At 46.0% G+C, this 19,652-nt stretch overlaps 1 protein-coding gene across 7 annotated transcripts in view; it reads left to right on the top strand.

The window, feature by feature from the left end:
• Window positions 1-19,131, top strand: part of LOC144715482 (calmodulin-binding transcription activator) — a 60,471-nt gene extending 41,340 nt beyond the window's left edge. For 4 of the 7 annotated variants that reach the window (XM_078590408.1, XM_078590409.1, XM_078590414.1 and 1 more), the window contains 8 exons: window positions 586-775; window positions 1,715-1,863; window positions 2,433-2,750; window positions 2,820-3,493; window positions 4,137-4,695; window positions 5,638-5,949; window positions 18,014-18,061; window positions 18,859-19,131. In XM_078590408.1, the coding sequence (XP_078446534.1) occupies window positions 586-775; window positions 1,715-1,863; window positions 2,433-2,750; window positions 2,820-3,493; window positions 4,137-4,695; window positions 5,638-5,949; window positions 18,014-18,061; window positions 18,859-18,882 (2,274 nt within the window). In that variant the 3' untranslated portion in view covers window positions 18,883-19,131. The remainder of the gene's footprint in view (window positions 1-585; window positions 776-1,714; window positions 1,864-2,432; window positions 2,751-2,819; window positions 3,494-4,136; window positions 4,696-5,637; window positions 5,950-18,013; window positions 18,062-18,858) is intronic. The other 3 variants (XM_078590410.1, XM_078590412.1, XM_078590411.1) reach the window with 2 other exon arrangements.
• The last annotated feature ends 521 nt before the right edge of the window (window positions 19,132-19,652 follow it).

Genomic DNA, 19,652 nt, shown 5'->3' on the forward strand with positions numbered 1-19,652 from the left:
TACTGGATCGTATCAGTAAAGAACCTAGAATGTTAATTGAGTTTTTGGTTTCCCTTCTACTGTCCCCTGTTCTATTATCTACTTTCATCCCTTCCTTTCCTAGTCAACACATTCTAGTATTATTCTACCCTGAAGTCTCCCAGCAGTAAAAGATTTCTATTGGCATATCCATTTAAAATGGTAGATTCTTTTCGAGAACATACTGAGAACAAGCTAATAAAAGTGTACGGAAACGGGCCACACACGTGGAACGGGTGGTGCGTATGACAGCCTCAGTTGGGAGCTGATGCTAAATTCTCGAGCGCAGCAAAAGCCTGCGACCAGAAGGGAGAAGAATCAACCCACGATTCTTGTCAATAGTAGTTCATTCTTCCTCCTGATCCCCATTCTCTTGTTTATCCATGAACCTACCAATTCTCTCTGGATTTATTACTGTGAACATTGACTTGCCGAGTATTCTTTTCTTGATTCTTGTTGAAATGCAACATTGGGAATATTGTTATATGGGAGGACTTTTGCAGAACATTCCTCCTGGATAGTTCATAATATCACAAACTTAGCTATGTTTTTTTCTTCTTTATGTAGCAGGATAATCCAAATCAGAAGGTTTATTCTGCATTAGACTGCAAGGATCAATCTTCATGGGCAAACTCATTGCACAACTCTCCAGTAACGCCTATGAGTTCAACTTCTGCCTCAAACGTTGAAGAATCAGGATCTTGTTTGAGATCAAGAGAAGAAGTTCGATCAGCAGAAGATTCTGCAACAATCTCTGGTAATGTTCCTCAAACTTTTTTTGAAAATGTTCCTCAAACTTACATGTTCTTAATCATTGTTGTTATCGTCTTTTTTAAGAAAGATAGGAGAGATCACACAAAGTTGGGGACCCTTCCGTTGTGAAATATAAATGTGAGCATTAAGTACATGATGACCTACACAGCTGGCCGTGTCTTGGTAATAGACCTTTAAACCACACAGATGTAAAAAACTCACCACTGCTTGTACAACAGCATCTGTTGAGGCTTCATATGTTGAAGATGACTTCGTTCCTGTGCAGCCATAGTGCACAGAGCACCGCGACGGGTTGTCCATGCCCCTCTCTCCCCCTGTGTGTGCCGCCTCATATATAGTCCCAAAAGGCTTCCTCTGAGGAGACATCCAACCCCGGGGATTGGCTGATGGGTCTCAAAACTTGGGCAAACGAGCAGTCGAAGAATGGATGGCTGTTATTATCACTTGATACATAGACATTTTAGTGAAAAGGAAATTATGACAATTCGACCGATCCTTTTGAATTTCTCCCTTTTCATTTTATGATTTATGGATTTAATGCCACGAATAAAGGGTCCTCCAAAGGTCCTCTGGTTAAAATGTATGATAAAATGAAAAGGGAGAAATTCAAAAGCAGCTTGACAAGTGACAATTTCTCTATATCCCAAGGTTGATGACTGACCCTTTCTTGTCTTGATCATGCCTATGTCTAGCTGTACGAGTCATCATCTGATATAATTCTGACTTGTAGTTGAGTTCTTATAGTATAGTTTTCTTTTTTTGAACAAAGAGTTCTTAAAGTATAGTATATTATCCGATAATGCTCTGCACTATTGTTGAGATGAATGACTTGCTCTTTGGCTCTAATTCACTTTGATATTGATGCAGATACTTATTCTACTCACTCACCATTCTTAAGTTTTGGTATCTGCTAATGGAACAGGTTATGATAAGCCTACAGAAATTGAGGGTCATGACCTCACGATTGACATGATTACCAGATTTGATTGGGCCTCTCTTGAGCTGCAGACCTCCAATGATCCCAATGTACCTTGTCATCAAGAATTATGCAGTCAGGATTTTAGAGATCATGTGAGTACATAAAGCTACTGTTATATTTAAGTTAATTGCAATTTCACTTTGTAGCTTCTGTTCAGTGAGTTATGATTAATGCACCTTTGATGATCCTTGTAGAGTAAAATCATTTTTCTTATTTTGTGTCCTAGTAAGTCTCTGCAAGGTGGCCCCAAGTTTTATTTTTGGTCAGTTACCCCTTTCCCCTTTTAAATAAAAGATACTTAACCCATCAAGTAGGCCTTCTGGTCTCATAAATGGATCCATTTAAGAGTATTTCTACGAAATTACATTTAGAAGGTTTAAATAGCAAAATAAATATATTTCCACGATGGGAAAATACGGAATTTAATTGAAAAGATTATAGTTTATGAAAAAGCCTTCTCTCTTCTAAGATTCTTAGATCCCATCAGGTAGATCCTTTGGCCACTTAAATAGATCCATTTAAGGACAATACCACAATAGTAAATTCTGAAAGGTAAAAGAGCACGAGAGAGATAGAAATAAATGGAAGATTTTCCTCATAGGTTTACCGGACGCTTTTCTCTTCTTCCAAAGATTCAGATAATGTTTTGTTTTCCTCATAGGTTAATGATGGAGACCTTGGCTTTGATCCATCAAATGCTGTTGATCAACTAGTTACTTGCTGTTCTCAAGATACAGTAGCCGAACAGGGATCTGCAAACATATCTGGGATTCAAAAAGCCTTTTGTGATGAAAACTTACAAACTCAAAACAGTTTTAGCCAATGGGACTTCATTGTGGATGATACTCCTGGATTGTTAAGTTTTGGAGAGCTTGATCAAGTTTCAGTTGCTCTTGACAGTCAAACTCAAGCAACAGAAGAAGCCTTCATCATTACAGACACTTCACCGGCATGGTCTTACTCAGATGAAGAGACCAAGGTTAGGCCTCCCTAGGCTTGAAAATACCTGATTTATAACAGCTGCTGACTCAGTAATTCTTTGATGCAGATACTTGTTGTTGGATATTTCCATGAATCACACAAGCAACTCGAAAATTCGAGTTTATATCTTGTTTTAGGTGATACGTATGTTCCTGCAGAGCTGGTGCAGCATGGTGTATATAGATCCAGAGTAACACCGCGCACACCAGGCTTGACAAACTTGTATCTCACCCTGGATAAACAGCTCCCTATCAGTAAGATCATGGATTATGAAGTGCGTCCTACCGTAAATGCACTAAAGCATGAAGAGGAGTCTGCTGAAAGAGACTTGGAGGTCATCATACGCCTAATCAGACTGCTCTTCTCCACATCCAGTTATTCATCCATTCAATCAAACATGAAGGTTGCTAAGCGGTTCTTGTCCGCGACTGCTCCCTCGCTGGAGAAGGATTGGACTCATCTGCTCAAGTCAGTCAGGAGCAAAGGGGCTTCCTTTTCATCAGTAAGCAGGGAGCTCTTCGACCTGGTTCTGAAGACCAAGGTTCAGGAATGGCTTTCATTGAAGCTTGCAGAGGGTCGTAAAACAACGGAGTTGGACAGTCAAGGCTTGGGAGTCCTCCATCTTTGTGCCATACAGGATTTCACTTGGGCTGCTCATCTATTCAAATCATCTGGCCTTTCCATTGATTTCCGTGATGTTTATGGATGGACTGCTCTGCATTGGGCTGCTTACAGTGGGAGGTTTTCACTAATTATCATTTAGTTTTGCTATTTCTATGTATTTCCATATACTCCATCATTAGGCCTTGAGTTGTAGAGAATGAAAGAATTTACTCTGCCTGTGAAGATTACAGTAAGTTTTAATAATAAGCATGAATTTTGATTTTTAGGCAAATCTCAATCTTTCTAGCTTTGAATTCTTCTTTTGCTTATGATTGATGATGGTGATTAGATGAATTTCAAGCTTTAGACCTCAATTCAGAAATTATCAGTAATCTCAATCTGCCTAACTTATGTTCGGTTTATTTTTTTGTTGATGATTTTAATATTGATGGGTGCCTTCAACAATGTCAAGTGAAAAATATAATTTTAATCTAAATGAAGATAATTCTAAATATGCCTGACTTTGTCTGCCCTCTTCTCTTATAGATGATTCTACTATAGTGAATTGATGGTAAGTATGGAGTCTACAAAAAAATGTGAGAAATAATATTGAACTTGAATCAAATCAGATATCTCAATCTGTCTGAATTTCACTTCCTTTTACCATTGATTATTCCAACATCATGAATAAAAGGTTAATTTCCAGATCATGAATTTGAATAAAATAACATATCTCTCTCAATCTTTTTGCTGACGATTCTTACTCACATTATAAATCCAGGGTAAAGATGGTGGCTGCACTGTTATCATCTGGGGCAAACCCTAGCCTGGTTACAGATCCGACTCCTGAGTTTCCCGGAGGGTGCACAGCCTCCGACCTGGCATCCAAAGCAGGATTTGAAGGTCTAGCAGCATATCTGGCAGAGAAGGCATTGACTGCTCATTTTGCTGCCATGACCTTATCTGGCAATGCATCCAGACCTTCAGCACCTGCCTGGGGCGAGAAAGTCAATCCAGAAAATATGGAAAGTGGCAGCAACGAGCAGGAAGTACTTTTAAAATATTCTTTAGCTGCTTACCGCAATGCTGCCGATGCTGCAAACCGTATCCACAGTGCATTGAGAGATCGTTCTCTAAGGTTACGTGTGAAGGCTGCGGAATCCTCAAACTCTCAGTCTGATGCGGCTCTTATTGTTGCTGCTCTGAAGATACAGAGAGCTTATCGAAATCACAACAGCCAGAAGATGATAAAAGCTGCTGCAAGGATACAAGGCACCTTCCGTACCTGGCAAGCCCGAAAAAACTTCCTTGCCATGCGTCGCCACGCCATTAAAATTCAGGTGGGCTACTTCTCCCTCATTTTAATTACTGCTCGTTTATTTTGTAGTAGGATAAAATTACATCCATCTTCTTTGATAGTAACCTCTATAAGACGGTTACTGTTGGGATTACAAGTTTTAGCTCAAGAATCACTCAGAATCCCACATAATTTATCATTACAATGCAAGACACGTTTAACTGTAGACTAAGGAAGAAACTTCTTGAATCCTTGAATCCTAGATCTTTCTCGAACTCCCTCATTTCTTGAATCCTACTAGAAATTGGTGAACTGGACATATCCAACCTGCTGTCTAACAGTTATAGGAGAAATCCTCTGATATATATAATTATTCCATTATGATTATTGATCCATTGTGGGATAATTCTTTAAAATTGTAAGGCTAGGAGCATCAGTTTCTGTATTTTCTTAGAACTGTGGACTGGATTGCCCTTTTGTAATCTTCTCATGAACATCCTTTAGAACCGTTGACTTTTTATTTGTCTTAAGGCTTGATTCTATTTTAAGTCTACATCATTTATTCCACAAGAAATCGTAATCAATAAAAAAAGTTAAAGGGAAATTTTAATCAATAATGGAACAATCCTTTCATCTCATAAGGATGGGAAATGAATCAGAATAGTAGACTGACTGAGCTTGTAGTATACTTCTCAGAAACGCTCATTAGTAAATTGAGTTTGCTTTGTAATTTCCTTCTTTTGGTACCGACGACTTAGAATCCTAACTTTGCTTCTCATAAACTTTGCATGATCATCTGATAGAAGTATTGACCTTTTATTTCGTTTAAGTCATAGTTCTTATTTAACTCCACATCATTCATTCCATGACAAAGAGTAACCAGTAACAAATGATTATTTCATATCTTGAGGTTTTTTTTTCGGCTTCTCATAATCTGATGAACACTTGGGATAAGTGTTGACTTAAGCTTTGGCTGGTGCTTCAGGCGGCTTTCAGAGGGCTTCTGGTGAGGAAGCAATACCGTAAAATAATTTGGTCTGTGGGAGTGTTGGAGAAGGCAGTCTTGAGGTGGCGGATGAAGAGGAAAGGCCTACGGGGCCTTCAGATTGAGTCAGGTGATGCGTCTGCCGCTGCCAGCATGGAGAAGAGTTCTGCTGAAGAGGAGTACTTCCGAGTCAGCCGGGAGCAGGCTGAAGAACGAGTTAACAGATCAGTTATCCGAGTTCAGGCCATGTTCCGATCATATAGGTCACAGCAGGAGTACAGGAAGATGAAGCTGGCTCATGATCAAGCCCAGGTATTTGTCGTTCTCCTTTTCTAAATTCTGCCCAAATTTCCTTTTTTAAAAATTCCTAAAAAAACTGATCTTGAAAAGGAAAAAAAACCGCTTGGGTGCTTGGGAATTTATCTTGGCTGGGGAAAGAAAATCAAGACAAAAACATGGGGGTTTGTTGGAGGAGCCGTGATACTGCGAGAGTGATATCACGAGAGGGAGCGGTCACGAGAGGGAGTGGTCGCGAGGCAGATCGCGACCTAGGGGGAGAGATGGCACATGATCACGTGCAAGGTGGAGGGGGAGCGTGGACGGGACTCCGGCGTGGGGGGGGAAGCCGCGCCCTAGGGCAGATGCGACCGCGGGCGAGGACATGGACGAGGAGGCTCGATGGCGAACGAGGGCGAGGCATGTTGGGCGAAGAGGCAAGAGGACTGGTCAGGTTCCACGCGACCTCACGAACTCTTGAGCGAGGCAGGAGATTTTACCATGAGGTCGGGAGAGGAGTATGGCCAAACAGAAGGGAGATCTCGCGAATGAGGGAGAAATCACCCTATTTGCATCCTCCACATCACCAAACAGACGAAGCAAGGGTACGGTTGGCTCGGCTCCGCAACCCTCAATGCGAGCGAGGGGGAGATGATCGAAATCCTGCAGTGATGCAGGGAAATGGTCGACGCAGCAAAAAATTCGTGGTATATCCGCCCCTCATCCTTCACAGAGGATGCGAGGGAGACGTTGGACTAAGTGTGCAGATGTGGGAGATACTACGGCGGCAAGCTACAGAACACCATCAGAGGGAAAATTGGCCAAATTTACAATGGACGAGATCTGCGAGGGAGCTTCTGCCAAGTAAAAAAGCCGCCCGAAGCTTGGCACCACGTACGAGCACTGAACTCAATGTTTTGCACCAGAGGCGGCAGAGACGAGAGTCGTGTGGACCGCTCAATAGCAGCAGATCCAATTGAGGGCTGCACGTGCATTGAAACCCCCTCACGCCAGCATACAACCCGCAATGCTGAAATGACGCAAGGAGGGAATGATGAGGACAAGCCTAGTCAGTCGTACGCAACTTCTCTAAATGTTGGGGAAGCACACGCACTGCAAGTGGAGCAGACTGATGCATGGGTGACAGTTGGGCAGAGGAGACGAAGAAACAGGCACTGTCCCGCACAGATTGAAAAAAACAGAAAGTACAGAAGGTTGTTACAAATATCTGAGAAGCGGACACAGATCGAGGGAGTGTCGGGAAGCGTGGTATGCCTCAAATGTAAGGGGGTGGGACACTGGAAAGCAGAATGCCCTAGGCGAGCCAGAGAAGACGTCAAGACTCAAACTACCATATCTGCAGAGGTCAAGACAGCCCACCATCCAGCGGTTCATGCCCGACTACTGACCGAAGCTATGTGCAGCCAACAAGGGGGCCACATGGGCTGCCTAGTCGGGGAATTCACGAAGGGAGCCCCTACACTAAGCGAAGTACGGCAGGGACTTCTGGAAAAAATTTCAGCCCTAGATAAAATTGAAGTATGGCTCCTCGACTGTGGCCATTTCTTTCTAAGGGGGTCCCCATGGCAGCAGGTTCTGCCAGGTGACAGATCATCCAGGAGATCTATTCACATAACTACTATCGAAGCACGAGACATCCCTATGGGTCATCGGATAGGGCAGGCGCTAGAGGCGCTTGTCCGACCCTTGGGTATCCTGAGACGCATCATATCTGATAGTTCGGAGACAGGCGACCCAAACATTGGGATTCTAGAGGTGGAAAGGACACACAGCATCCCCACCACCTTTCCTAAACTTATGGAGCCTGGATGGCACCTTCGAAATCAAAATTGCCATGACACCGCCACCGTCGACGGAGAGACTGCTGAACGGAAGATCATAATGTATCCGAAAGCCCCCCCTCTAGAGGGAGAAACGTCCGGCGCGGAGGTCGATGTCAACCCGGGACGCCTAAAATCTGCCGCCTTCGTGGAGATGGAATACAACTTAACGAATGAGAATCGACGGGTGGCGGCGACACAACTCGTGCCCACATCACTGCTCATGGGCACCGGAGGCTTGAGCCCCAGAGTGTGGTGGAGACACCACCAACAGAGACAAGGACGGGTGATGAGCCCAAGTGCCCGGACACGACGACCCATGCAGAAGAGGCAGTGGAAAGACACGAGGAAGGCTGCACTAGTCCAGAAGTGTTACCCCCTCCAGACAAGGATATGACTGGAAAGGGACCCGAGAGAGGGGGCTGCAGCAGCTCAACTAGCAGCCATCGGAGGCTAAGTAAAAGGGAGAGAAAGGCCCGGATAGCCTCTCCTATAAGCGCAAGAAGCTTGGCATGCACCACGATTAGAGAATCGTCGCGTGGGCCAAGGCTGGTAGAAGTGGGCGGGTGCTGCTCGTGGCAGAGCTTATGACCAAGAGCAACATTAAAAATGAACAAGGTGGGAAGGGAGACAACATGGAATGGGGAAAAGGCAAGGAGATCATGGGGTAATCCAATTGCGGGGAAATGGAGGCCGTAGAGAAAAAAAAAAGTTGCCGATGAGGAGTCGATTATGACACCCCGTGCCAAACTGATAGCGCCAACTGTGGGGCTGAAGTTGACTCCAGGCGACGGAGGGGGTGAAAAAAGTCTAATATGAAGTGCATATCATAGAACGTTGGAGGCCTCTGGGATGAAGGGAGACGTCGAGTAGTGGGAGGCTACCTGAGAGAATGGGGGGCCACAGTGGTATGCTTGCAGGAAAGCATGCTAGAACGTTGCGAGGCTAAGGAGTGGAATGAAGTGGGCAGAGGTTTCCTGGAGGGGTTCAGAGCGGTTAATGTGGTTGGACGGTCCGGTGGAGTACTGGTTGCACGGCATGAGGCCATGTTCTCAAAAGTGACAACATCGGCAGGACAGTTTGCAGCAGCAACCAAATTGAAGCGTCTGAGCGACAATGTCGAAATGTCGAAATGGGCCAATATCCAGAGAAGAAGAGCCTTATGGAGAGAGCTGGTCAAACTAAAAAACACATTCAGCAGGTGCCCCTTGCTACTCGGGGGAGGGGATTTCAATGCGACACTAGAGACAAGGGACATACCAAATGAAGCCGGAGGGCAAGATGTCGACTAAGAAGACTTTTGGGCTTTCATCGCAGAGACATCACTACAAGAAATGGGGCCAATTAACTGCATATATACGTGGAGAAGCACGATGGCAAGCAACAGAATGTCGCGCTTAGACCAGTTTCTATGCTCAGTGGAGCTCGCAGAGCGCTTCCCTCTAGCGGAAGTAAGATCACTTCCCCGTCCCTTGTCCGACCATACACCGATATCATGGGTCGGCAACAAGACGACCAGGAGACCCACTTATCTCAAGGTGGACAAATCGTGCCTACATGAGGTGGGCTTCAAAGAAGAGGTGAAAGACAAGTGGTTATCGCAACCCTGACTACAGTCTGAAGTGGAAACATTGGCCGCCAAATTGCACGCTCTCAGACGCCAGTTGGTGGAGTTTCAGAAGCGAGTGCACGGGCAGAGGAAGATGACCGGAAATGAGGCCCTGAGCAAAGTCAAATGTTTGGACGACTTAGAGGACACACGATCCTTGGAAGAAGAGGAAACACCTGAGCGAAGGAAGAGGGGGGTGGTAGCTGTGGAAGACAAGAAGCTTGAGATGGACTGGAGGCAATTGTGTCTATAGGTTGGAGATGTGAATGCAAGATTTTTTTACCTAACCGCAAACGGGAGACGTCGGACAAACAGTATATGGAGAGTGACCGTGGGAGGCCAAGAGCATGTTGGAGCGCAACCTGTGGGAAAGGCAGTTGCAGACAATTTTTGAGCCTTCTATAAGAAGGGTAGACGTAATACGTGGACGTGGTGTAGTAGGGAGGCTCGACTATTGGACCCCTCATGCAAATTGCAATTAATTTGTCCCTTCTCGGAGGAAGAGGTCAAGGACGCAATAAAAGGTCTCAACAGCGAAGGAGTGTCAGGTCCGGATGGCATGCCAGTTTTCTTCTACAGAGAATTCTGGGAGCTGGTATGTCCAGATATGATGGCCACGCTTGAGGAATTCCGCCAAGGAACGGGCAGCATGGAGAGACTAAACAGGGCCTACCTGATCCTTATACCTAAGCAGCAAGGCATCGAAAGAATTGAAGATTTCTGCCCAATTTCTCTGTCCAACTCCATCTACCTAATCATCGCAAAGGTCTTGGCTAACAGACTGATAGGGGTGATCGGGGAACTCGTAGGACCCTCCCAGTCAGCGTTCATCCCAGGGCGTCAGATGGTCGACAGTTGCATTGCAGCAGTCTAGATTTTAGCGGCTTGGAAAAGACAAAACTAAAGGCTTCATGTGGAAGGTAGATTTCGCCAAGGCATATGACACACTTGACTGGAGTTTCCTTTGGGCAAGCATGAAAAGGAGGGGTTTGCCTAATGAATGGATCACGTAGATGAAAAGATAAATCACGACAAACTTCTTCTCAGTGTTGGTGAACGGGAGACCGGAGGGCGGACATATACAACTGCAAAGGGGAGTGAGGCAAGGATATCCGCTCGCTCCCCTACTGTTCGTACTAGCTTTAGATGCACTAGCTACATGCACCAAATTGGCCTGCACATACAGCCTCGTGAGGGGTTACCAAACGCAGAGCCACCTTGAGGGAATACCACTACTGCAGTATGCGGTGGAAGAGGCAAGAAATTTGTCCATGCTACTCGATTTGTTTGCAGACTTCTCGGGCCTACGTATAAATCGGGACAAATCAGCATTTGTGACTTCTAATCTTCCCCAAGAGGAAGTGACACAATGCGCTGAGGCATTGGGCACACCAATTGGCGGCCTTCCTATGAGATATTTGGGACTGTCATTGACCCGAGGGTGGATCACTAAGGCGGACTGGCAGCCAGTGATAGAGAAGGTCGAGCGACGGTTGGAAGGATGGCAAGCTAAAGTGGTATCTAGATGTGGCCGGCTAGTGCTCCTGAGGTCAGTACTATCAGTTATTCCCATCTTCCATCTTTCAATGTACAAGCTGCCAGCCGGGATTAGTCAGAGAGTGGAGGGCTTGATGAGACGCTTTTTATGGAGAGGACCCGAAAACGACAAGAGGGTCATTCATGCTTTGGATGTCAAACTGGGATGAGAAAACTGGGATGAGAAAACAGTTCCAGTCAGGGGGGCGTCACCATTCTGGCAAGGCCACAAACAAATCTTCACCAAAGTTCGGGGGTTCTACTCAGCCCAACTAGGCGACGGCTCTCTATTTTGCTTCAGGACAGACCACTAGTTGTCATGTGGGCCCTTGCGAGTTGCACTCCCGCGGCTATTTGTGCTGGTACAAAGCCCCGAGATCACAGTGGGGGAGTGTTGTGGTGGCACATGAACCTCTTGGATTTGCAAAAAGCATGGAAACAGCTTTGCCCCGGACCCAACATAAAAGATGGTTGGGACTGGACCAAAGCCCCTTTTAAAGTGCAGAAAGTGTACGTGGGGATTCGCCAGGGAAACACAGAAAACTTAGAGACTGCCCGCGCATGCCGGATGATATTGCGTTTAAGGGCCCCATTGAAAGTAAAGATCTCTGGGTGACTCCTACTCCATGAAAGATTGGCGACCCGATTTTTCCGTAAAAAGATGTACCCTGACGGACCGACGGAATGTGTACTGTGCACAGGAGACGATGAGGACTGTAACCATCTACTTTTTTGGTGCCCTTTTGCTCGTACGCTTTGGGGCACTCAAATACAGGTGGTGGTGAACGCAACATCAGAAGAGGCCTTGTGGGAGTCCATGTAGAGATTCGGATCCAGACGAAATGAAGAGGGGGGCAGAGCGCTGACAATGCTTTGGGGAATTTGGCGCCACAGAAACGAAGTGATATTTTGAGGTGGAACAGCCTCTAAGGACAGGCTAACCCACAAGGTGGAGAGACTCATGGCGTCATGGTTCTCCCGAGCCGGGGTTGGAGATGGATGAAGAGAAGTACTCATGTAAAGGAGCCTTAGGGCTCAAGACATGTACACGTCGGGTGGTTACGGATCTTTTTGGGTGATCGCCTTTTTGTTTTCAAAAAAAAATCTTGACTGGGGGAAATCCTATGGGATCTTGACTAGGAAGAAATAATGATTATCAAGTCTTACCTGGATTTTTCATAATTTAATGTAACTGAGAGTCTGGGTCCTGCGGTTGAGAAATAATATTCTTTTCTCCTTCCGTAAAATCTTCTCAGAATCATTTTGAAGAATTTTACCTTGATGAGAGAGAAAACAAAGAAAATTAAGTTTTACCAGGGACTTTCAGAATTCGATGTAACTGAGAGTCTGGGTCTTGCACTTCTGAAATGATGAGTTTTCTCCATCCATAAAATATGCCCAAAATATCTTAACATAGAGAAATCTCTGTCAGCACATTTGGTATCGATGAGGAAAAAAGGATAGCATAAAATTTTATCTAGGTTTTAGAATCTATCTTGAAAAAGGCGTTCGGGGTGGAATTTTGGCTCGCGTCGGCGCCGCCGCTGTCGACGATGGCGGAGATGGCCAACAAGGGGGAGGAGCTGCGGTTGTTGCACGGCCAGCGGGAGCCCGATGTGGCGAGGGTTGTGTGCTTGGAGGAGGTCAACAAGAAGTGGAAGTACATTGCCGTAGAGGAGGGGTCTGGCAAGCAAAGGAGAGGGGCTTCCGTGAGGGCTGTCCCCGTGCAGCATTCGCCCATGGCTCCTGTCGATGCGCTCGTATCCTTCATGAGGAAGGAGGAGGAGCCGGCGGTGGATGTCAATGGTGCGTCGTCGTCGGGAGGGGGATCACCGCTGCCGATAACGTCACAGGGCGACGTAAGACGGGGAGCTTGGCCGGCGCAGGTGCTGGTGGGGTGCTCAAGGACTACGGCCAGGAGGACATCTTCGCCTATTGGGACAAGATGTTGCCCGAGGAGCACGATCTGCTTATCCAGAAGATCCAGGGTTTAGATCTTCCACGTGTTGATAGGATCGTTCAACGTTCTCTCAAGTTGCATGATGCTCTTGCCGGCGCCACCACGACAGAGGATTTCGTTGAGACACTTGGCGCGTTGCTCAACATGAAGATGAAGACGGCGGATTCTATGGAGCCGAAGGCTATGGAATTGGGGTCTCGATCGAAGTCGCCCAAAGAGGAGCCGCCGAAAGCTGAGCCGGAGCCGATGGAATTGCCGGTGGAGGAAGACAATTCGAAGAAGAGGAAGGTGAAAGCCCAGAAGGAGAAGGAAGCGGGGAATGCCGCTTACAAGAAGAAAGATTTTGAAACGGCAATCAAGCATTACAAGAAGGCGTTGGAGCTGGACGATGAAGACATCTCGTTTCTCACAAACAGAGCAGCTGTCTACTTGGAGACGAGAAATTATGAGGACTCCATAAAAGACTGTTACAAGGCTGTTGAAAGGAGGAGAGAGCTGCGGTCTGAATTCTAGACGATTACAAGGGCTCTTGCAAGGAAGGGAACTGAGTTTGTGAAACTTGCCAAGTCCTCTAAAGACTATGATATCACCATCGAGTCCTCAAAAAGCGTTGACGGAGCATCGAGATCCCGAAACCTTGAAGACATTGACTGAAGTGGAGAGATCCAAGAGAGAGCTAGAACAAAAAGAACAGTACGATCTGAAGCTTGCTGATGAAGAATGCGAGAAGGGTAATGAGATGTTCAAGCAACAGAAGTATCCAGAGGCGGTGAAAAACTACACAGAGGCTCTTAGGAGAAATCAGGATCCAAGATCAAACCGCTTCCCAGATAGGCGGTACAAGGTTGCGATGTGGGAGTGCGGATTCGCACGAGCTGCGAAGCGGGAGCAAGGTCGCGCGATCCCGAAGGTTTGGGGAGACAGGGTCGTGCGAGGGAGGTCTGGGCATTGTCGGAACAAGCACGTGAAAGGAATTTTGCGCGATCGGGACTGGTCGGGGGAGGAGGGAGCGATCAAGACTGGCTGTGTGATTGGGACGGGTTGCAGACGAGACACATTGGGCAGGAGCTGGGGCTTGGAAAACTTGTCGTCACTGAAAGAAGCAGAAGGGGCAGACTCACGAAGCCCAGAAAGAGGCCAACGGATCCCTCGCGAGACCGGGGGAGCTAGGTCAGAAGGGAGAGCTCTGTCACGAAGCCGAGAGAATGCCCTTACCCTCATCCTCCACATCACCAAATAGGCAAACCATGGAGTTGGTCGGCCCGGGTCTGCTACCCGGTGTGGAGACGAGTCGTAGAGGCTCCCGTAAGAAGACGCTTTTAAGCAATACAAACTTGGAGGCCTTCCCAGAAGCTCAGATGAGAGGAGAGTGGGCAGTGGCAACGAAGACATCTCCCGACCCCACCTCCCGAAGATGAAATCCCCCGAGCTACAGTGAAGGCCGAAGGGACGGAGAGGACGAAGAACGCCGGTAAGAAAGGGACATGCCTAGGCAGTCATATGCAGCCGCCCTTATGGGTGGTGAAACACAAGCACGAAAAGCAGAGGAGATTAATAAATGGGTGACAAGGAGGCCAAGAAAAGAAGAATCATGCGCTGTCCCGGGCAGAAAGATGTAGGAAACAAACGATGCTGCTATTGATGTTTGAGAAGTGGGCATATAGCAAGGGAGTGCCGGGGAAGCATAGTATGCCTCAATTGTAGAGGGGTGGGACACCGGAAAGTCGACTGCCCTAGAAGCCAAGTCTCAATCCTCTGCAGTCACTGAGGACGAAACAGCCCAGAACACAGAGGCAAATGCTCTTCTGCCGACCAATGACATGAACAGCCAACAGGGGGCGCACATGAGCTACCAAATGGGGGAGGCCTCGCACGGAGCCGCCGAAATCAGCAAAGTACGGCGGGGACCATCGGCAAAATTCCCAGACCTGGACAAATTAGAAGTATGGCCCCTCGAGTGCGTCAAGTTCTTCCTATGAGGAGCCCCCAAGGCAGCTCATAACGATATGATTGGATGGGAGCAGGAGGCCAGTCGAGGGCGGATAAAATGGCGACGTGTATTGCCAGTGGATGGATCATCTTGGAGACCCCTAAACATAGCTATTATCGAAGCCCGAGGCATCCCTATGGGCTACAGGATAGAGCAAGCGCTAGCGGCATTGGTACGCCCTTTGGGCACCTTAAGGCGCATCATATCCGACAGACTGGAGTCAGGAGACCCAAACAAGGTGATCCTGGAGGTAGAAGGGGCCTACGCAACATCCCCATCACCTATCCTAAACTTACAGGGCCCGGAGGGCATCTTCGAAGTTAGAATTGCAGCGATGCCACCACTGCGGCCACCGCTGATGGAGAGACCTTCGGACGGGACTGCCATAGTACAACCGATTGCTCAGACTTTAGTAGAAGAATCAATGTTCGACAAGGAGGGGAAAGGCAAGCCGAGACGCCCCTAGCCTGCAGCCTAAGTAGAGACAGAGCACAATATAACGGGCGTGAATCGAAGGGCCTACGACAACACAAACAGGGCCCACCCCACCGCTCAGGAGTCCCAAATGCTTGAGGCCCAAGATGCGGCAGGGACACTCCCATTAAAGACAAGGGAGAGAGACAGCTTGGAGAGTCCGAATGGATCGACTCACTCAGGAGAGGCAGCGAAAGGACACGAGATAGAAGGTCCCACTCGCCCGGAAGGGCTACCCCCATCAAATGAGGTTACGACAGAAAGAGAAGCAGAGATAGCAGGCTGCAGCAGCACAGTGGGCAGGCGCACGAGGCAGAACAAAAAAAAGAAACAAGGTCCGGCTAGCCTCGTTTACAAGCGCAAGAAATTCGGCATTCATCAAGATAGGAGAATCGTCGCATGGGAAAAGGCAGGCAAAAGCGGGCGGCTGCTACTAGCAGCGGAGATTGTGACCAAGAACAACATCAGAGCAGAGAGCGGAAGAAAGGGAGACAACACGCCACGGGATAGAGGCAAGGAGGTCATGGGTCCATCTAGCGACGGTAGTAGAGAGTCCGTGGCGCAACATAAAACCACTGAGGAGTAGCCGGTCAGGACACCCCGGGCCATAATGATAGCATCAACCGTGGGGCTGAACATGACTCAGGACAACAAAGATGGCAAAGGTAGCTCACCATGAAGTGCATATCATGGAGCGTTCGAGGCCTTTGGGATGAAGGGAGGCGGCGAGTAGTGGGAGGTTACCTGAGAGAAGGGGGGGCAACAGCGGTATACATTCAAGAAACCATGTTAGAACGGTGTGAGGCAAAGGAGTGGAACGAAGTGGGCAGAGGTTTCCTGGAATGGCTTCTAGCGGTAAATGCGGTTGGACGGTGCTGCGGAGTGCTAGTAGCATGGAATGAGACCTTGTTCAAAAAAATGGCCACATGGACAGAAACAGTTTGCAGCAACCGCTAGAAGTCGAAGCGCTAGACTGACAGCCGATGATAGAGAAAGTCGAGCGACGGCTAGAAGGGTGGCAAGCTAAAGTGTTATCCAGAGGGGGACGGCTGGTGCTGCAGAGGTCGGTACTTTCAGCTATCCCCATCTTCTATATATCGGTGCACAAGATGCCAATCGAAGTCAGCCAGAGACTTGAGGGCTTGATGAGAAAGTTATTCTGGGAGAGGACTCGGAAATGACCAGAGCAAAGGACAAGCACTAGTCGCATGGGATACCATCTACAAACCCCTCAACCAAGGAGGTCTGGGTGTTCTGCATACCCAAAGTATGAATACAGCACTACTAGCGAAGTGGGTGACAAGGATGATGCAGCCAATCGAGGATCAAGTCATTCAAATCTTGAGAGACAATTATGGAGAAGGTCTAAACTGGGACGAGAAATCAGCTCCAGTCAGGAGGGCGTCCCCATTCTGGCAGGGCCTTAGACAAATCTTCCCCAAAGTTCAGGAATTCTACTCAGCCTGAATAGGAGATGGCTCGTTATTTTGTTTCTGGACAGACCATTGGTTCACACGTGACCCTTTGCGAGCAACATTCCCACGGCTATCAGCACTAGCACAACGCCCTGAGGGCACAGTGGGAGAGTGTTGGGCCGGCACATAGAACCCGAGGCTTGTGGGCGCTCTGTCAGCCCAAAGACGAACAGAGCTTTTGGACATGCAGCAAGCGTTGAATCAGTTTCGACCTAGAGCTGCTGTGAGTGATGGCTGGGACTGGTCCAATGCCCCCTTTACAGTGCGGAAACCCTTTATAGAGATGGCGCACAGATGCCAAGTGATATGGCGCGTAAAGGTCCCTCTGAAAGTGAAGATCTTCGGGTGGCTTGTGTTTCAAAAAAGAGTGGCCACCAGAGTCTTCCGAAAGAAGATGTATCCCGACGCACCGACGGAATGCGTACTGTGCACAGGAGGAGAAGAGGATTGTAATCATCTATTCTTTGATTGTTCTCTTGCTCGCACAATTTGGGCCACTCGAACTCAGACGGCGGTGAACCTGACATCAGAGGAAGCCTTCTGGGACTCAATACAGAGACTCAGCTCTAGATAAAGAGAAGCAGGGGGCAAAGCGTTGAAAGTGCTTTGGGGAATATGGCGCCACAAAAATGACATGATCATTCATGTGGGGACGGCGTCTACGGATGGGCTAGCCCACGAGGTGGAAGGACTTCTGGCAGCTTGGTTTCCCTGAGTCGAGAAAAGAGAGGGGAGAGGATAAACCCCATTGTAATAGAGCCTTACGGCTTAAGGCATGTAATCAGAGGATGGTTACCAACCCTTTTAGGGTGACCGCCTTTTTTGTTATTCAAAAAAAAAAAGAATCTATCTTGAAAAAGTAATTGTCGTGCTGTTGGAAAATGATTATTTTTACTCCTTTCATAAAGTATGCCCAAATTTTCTTGACAAAGTGAAATTCTTGCTAACATATTCTATTTTGACAAGGTCAAAATAGAGTGATTATAAATTTTACCTGGATTTTTAGAAATTAACGTAAAAGAGTCTGTCTTGCTGCTGGAAGATGATTGGCTTTTCTCCTTTCATAAAGTCTGCTCGGAATTCATTAATGTAGAAAAACTTGTGAGTTGATGAGTAATCAAATTTTCTCTAATTCCTCAGAAAACTTTCACCCTAATTTGCCTGAGAAATTGTGTTTTTAGAATTAAATTGTAACAGAGAATGTGGGTCTTTCAGTTTGAATATGATGAGTTCGCCCGCTATAGAGAACTGTATGATGAGCAGGTATGACTTTAATCCTCCACCCTCTGCATCATGCATGTTTCTAATGTCCTACTAAACGTAAGTTGGAAAAGAAATAAAACTCAACCCTTATTCCCCTTCATAAGTGTCGGTTTCTGCATTGATGGGTTGACTGTACTGCAGAAGAAAAAATGTAAAATTGCTATAGCAGATAGGTAGCCTCCCTCATGCTGATTTCTCTCCAACTGCTTAAAAATTTTCCCCGTAAAAATAAATTAAGTTTCATTGGATCATTGAAGTGAGATGATTTACGACACCCCATCTAATTTAAGCTATCGCAGATGAGATACATATCTCTCTCTATCTGAAGATTTATATGTTTATCTCTCTCTATCTCATTTTTAAGTATTTTCTCCTCTTTTCTGAGGGCTTTTCCTTTCTATTTAGAGAAAAGTGAAAAGGGAATGGGGGTTTCAATAATGAATCATGTATCAATTAATGTTCTATCTGAATCAGGATAAGAGTGTCTCCACCGTCGTAAAAAAATTGCTCTGAACTATCGATAGTTGCACCTTGCCATTTTTTGTAGCTAAATATCATTAACAGTTGTTTATTATTTTGCTTATAAAAACAAACTAAAGGCATCATCAAACATTTCATAAACAATCATTCATGCCATGCCATCAAGGCACTGGCTAATCTATTGGACATGAACATAAAGAGCTTGAATGTTTTAAATGCTTCAGAAAAAAGTTACCTTGTTCATTATTATTTCTTTACTGTGAACTATTGAAAGAGTAATTCATGGAAGGAATAACCACACTTCAATCTTTCAACAGGGTTACACAAATAGAAGTAATTGAGAGGTGGTTTACACAGCCTTAAAGAGGCTTACTTTGAGATCAGGGCTGTCGATGGAAAGAGCACATCCCAAGAAATATGTCATGGAGTTCTCATATATGAAGCCTGGAACTATGAACTTTTTGAGCATCTTTCACAAAAAAATTATTTATTTTGGATTCTGATCACTGATAGCGCCTCTTTTTCTATGTCAATCTACAGTGTTAAAAATAATTTTAGATTATGTAGAAAAAGTTTTCTGGGGCCTTAAACCTACTTTAACTTTTAATTTCTGCCCTAATAATTTGTTTGAGTCTGATGTTTCCTGGTGCTTATGATCCTTTACTCTCTGTGTCAAGAAAAATATTCTTGAACTGCATGTCATGTCTGAAATGGTATCTGAAATCCTTGAAGATAATAATTTCAACCTACCTGTTTTACAACTTTCTATGAAAATAATATCATTAATGTGGAAAACATGTGTCGTTGTTTTTCTCCAACAATCAAACTTTCCCAATGAAAAATATCAAGTTATCTTGATGTCACCACATAGATAATAAGACGAATATGGCTCTAATATGTACGTTGATGGAAGATAGAAATGAAGGCCGAAGTGTGTGAGAGTGTAACTGAAATATCTGAATTAAGTTATTTGATACTACTTGAGAACTTATATAGATTTATTCAGATGAAAAACCAAGTCTATGTCTGTAGAAGGATTAAATTAAGTGGTCTCTCCCCATGGAAAAAAAGGTAATATTGAAATCAACATGAAAGAGGGGTGTTAATAAAA

This window comes from Wolffia australiana, chromosome 19 (genome assembly GCF_029677425.1).
Source record: "Wolffia australiana isolate 7733 chromosome 19, ASM2967742v1".
Taxonomy (NCBI): Eukaryota; Viridiplantae; Streptophyta; class Magnoliopsida; order Alismatales; family Araceae; genus Wolffia; species Wolffia australiana.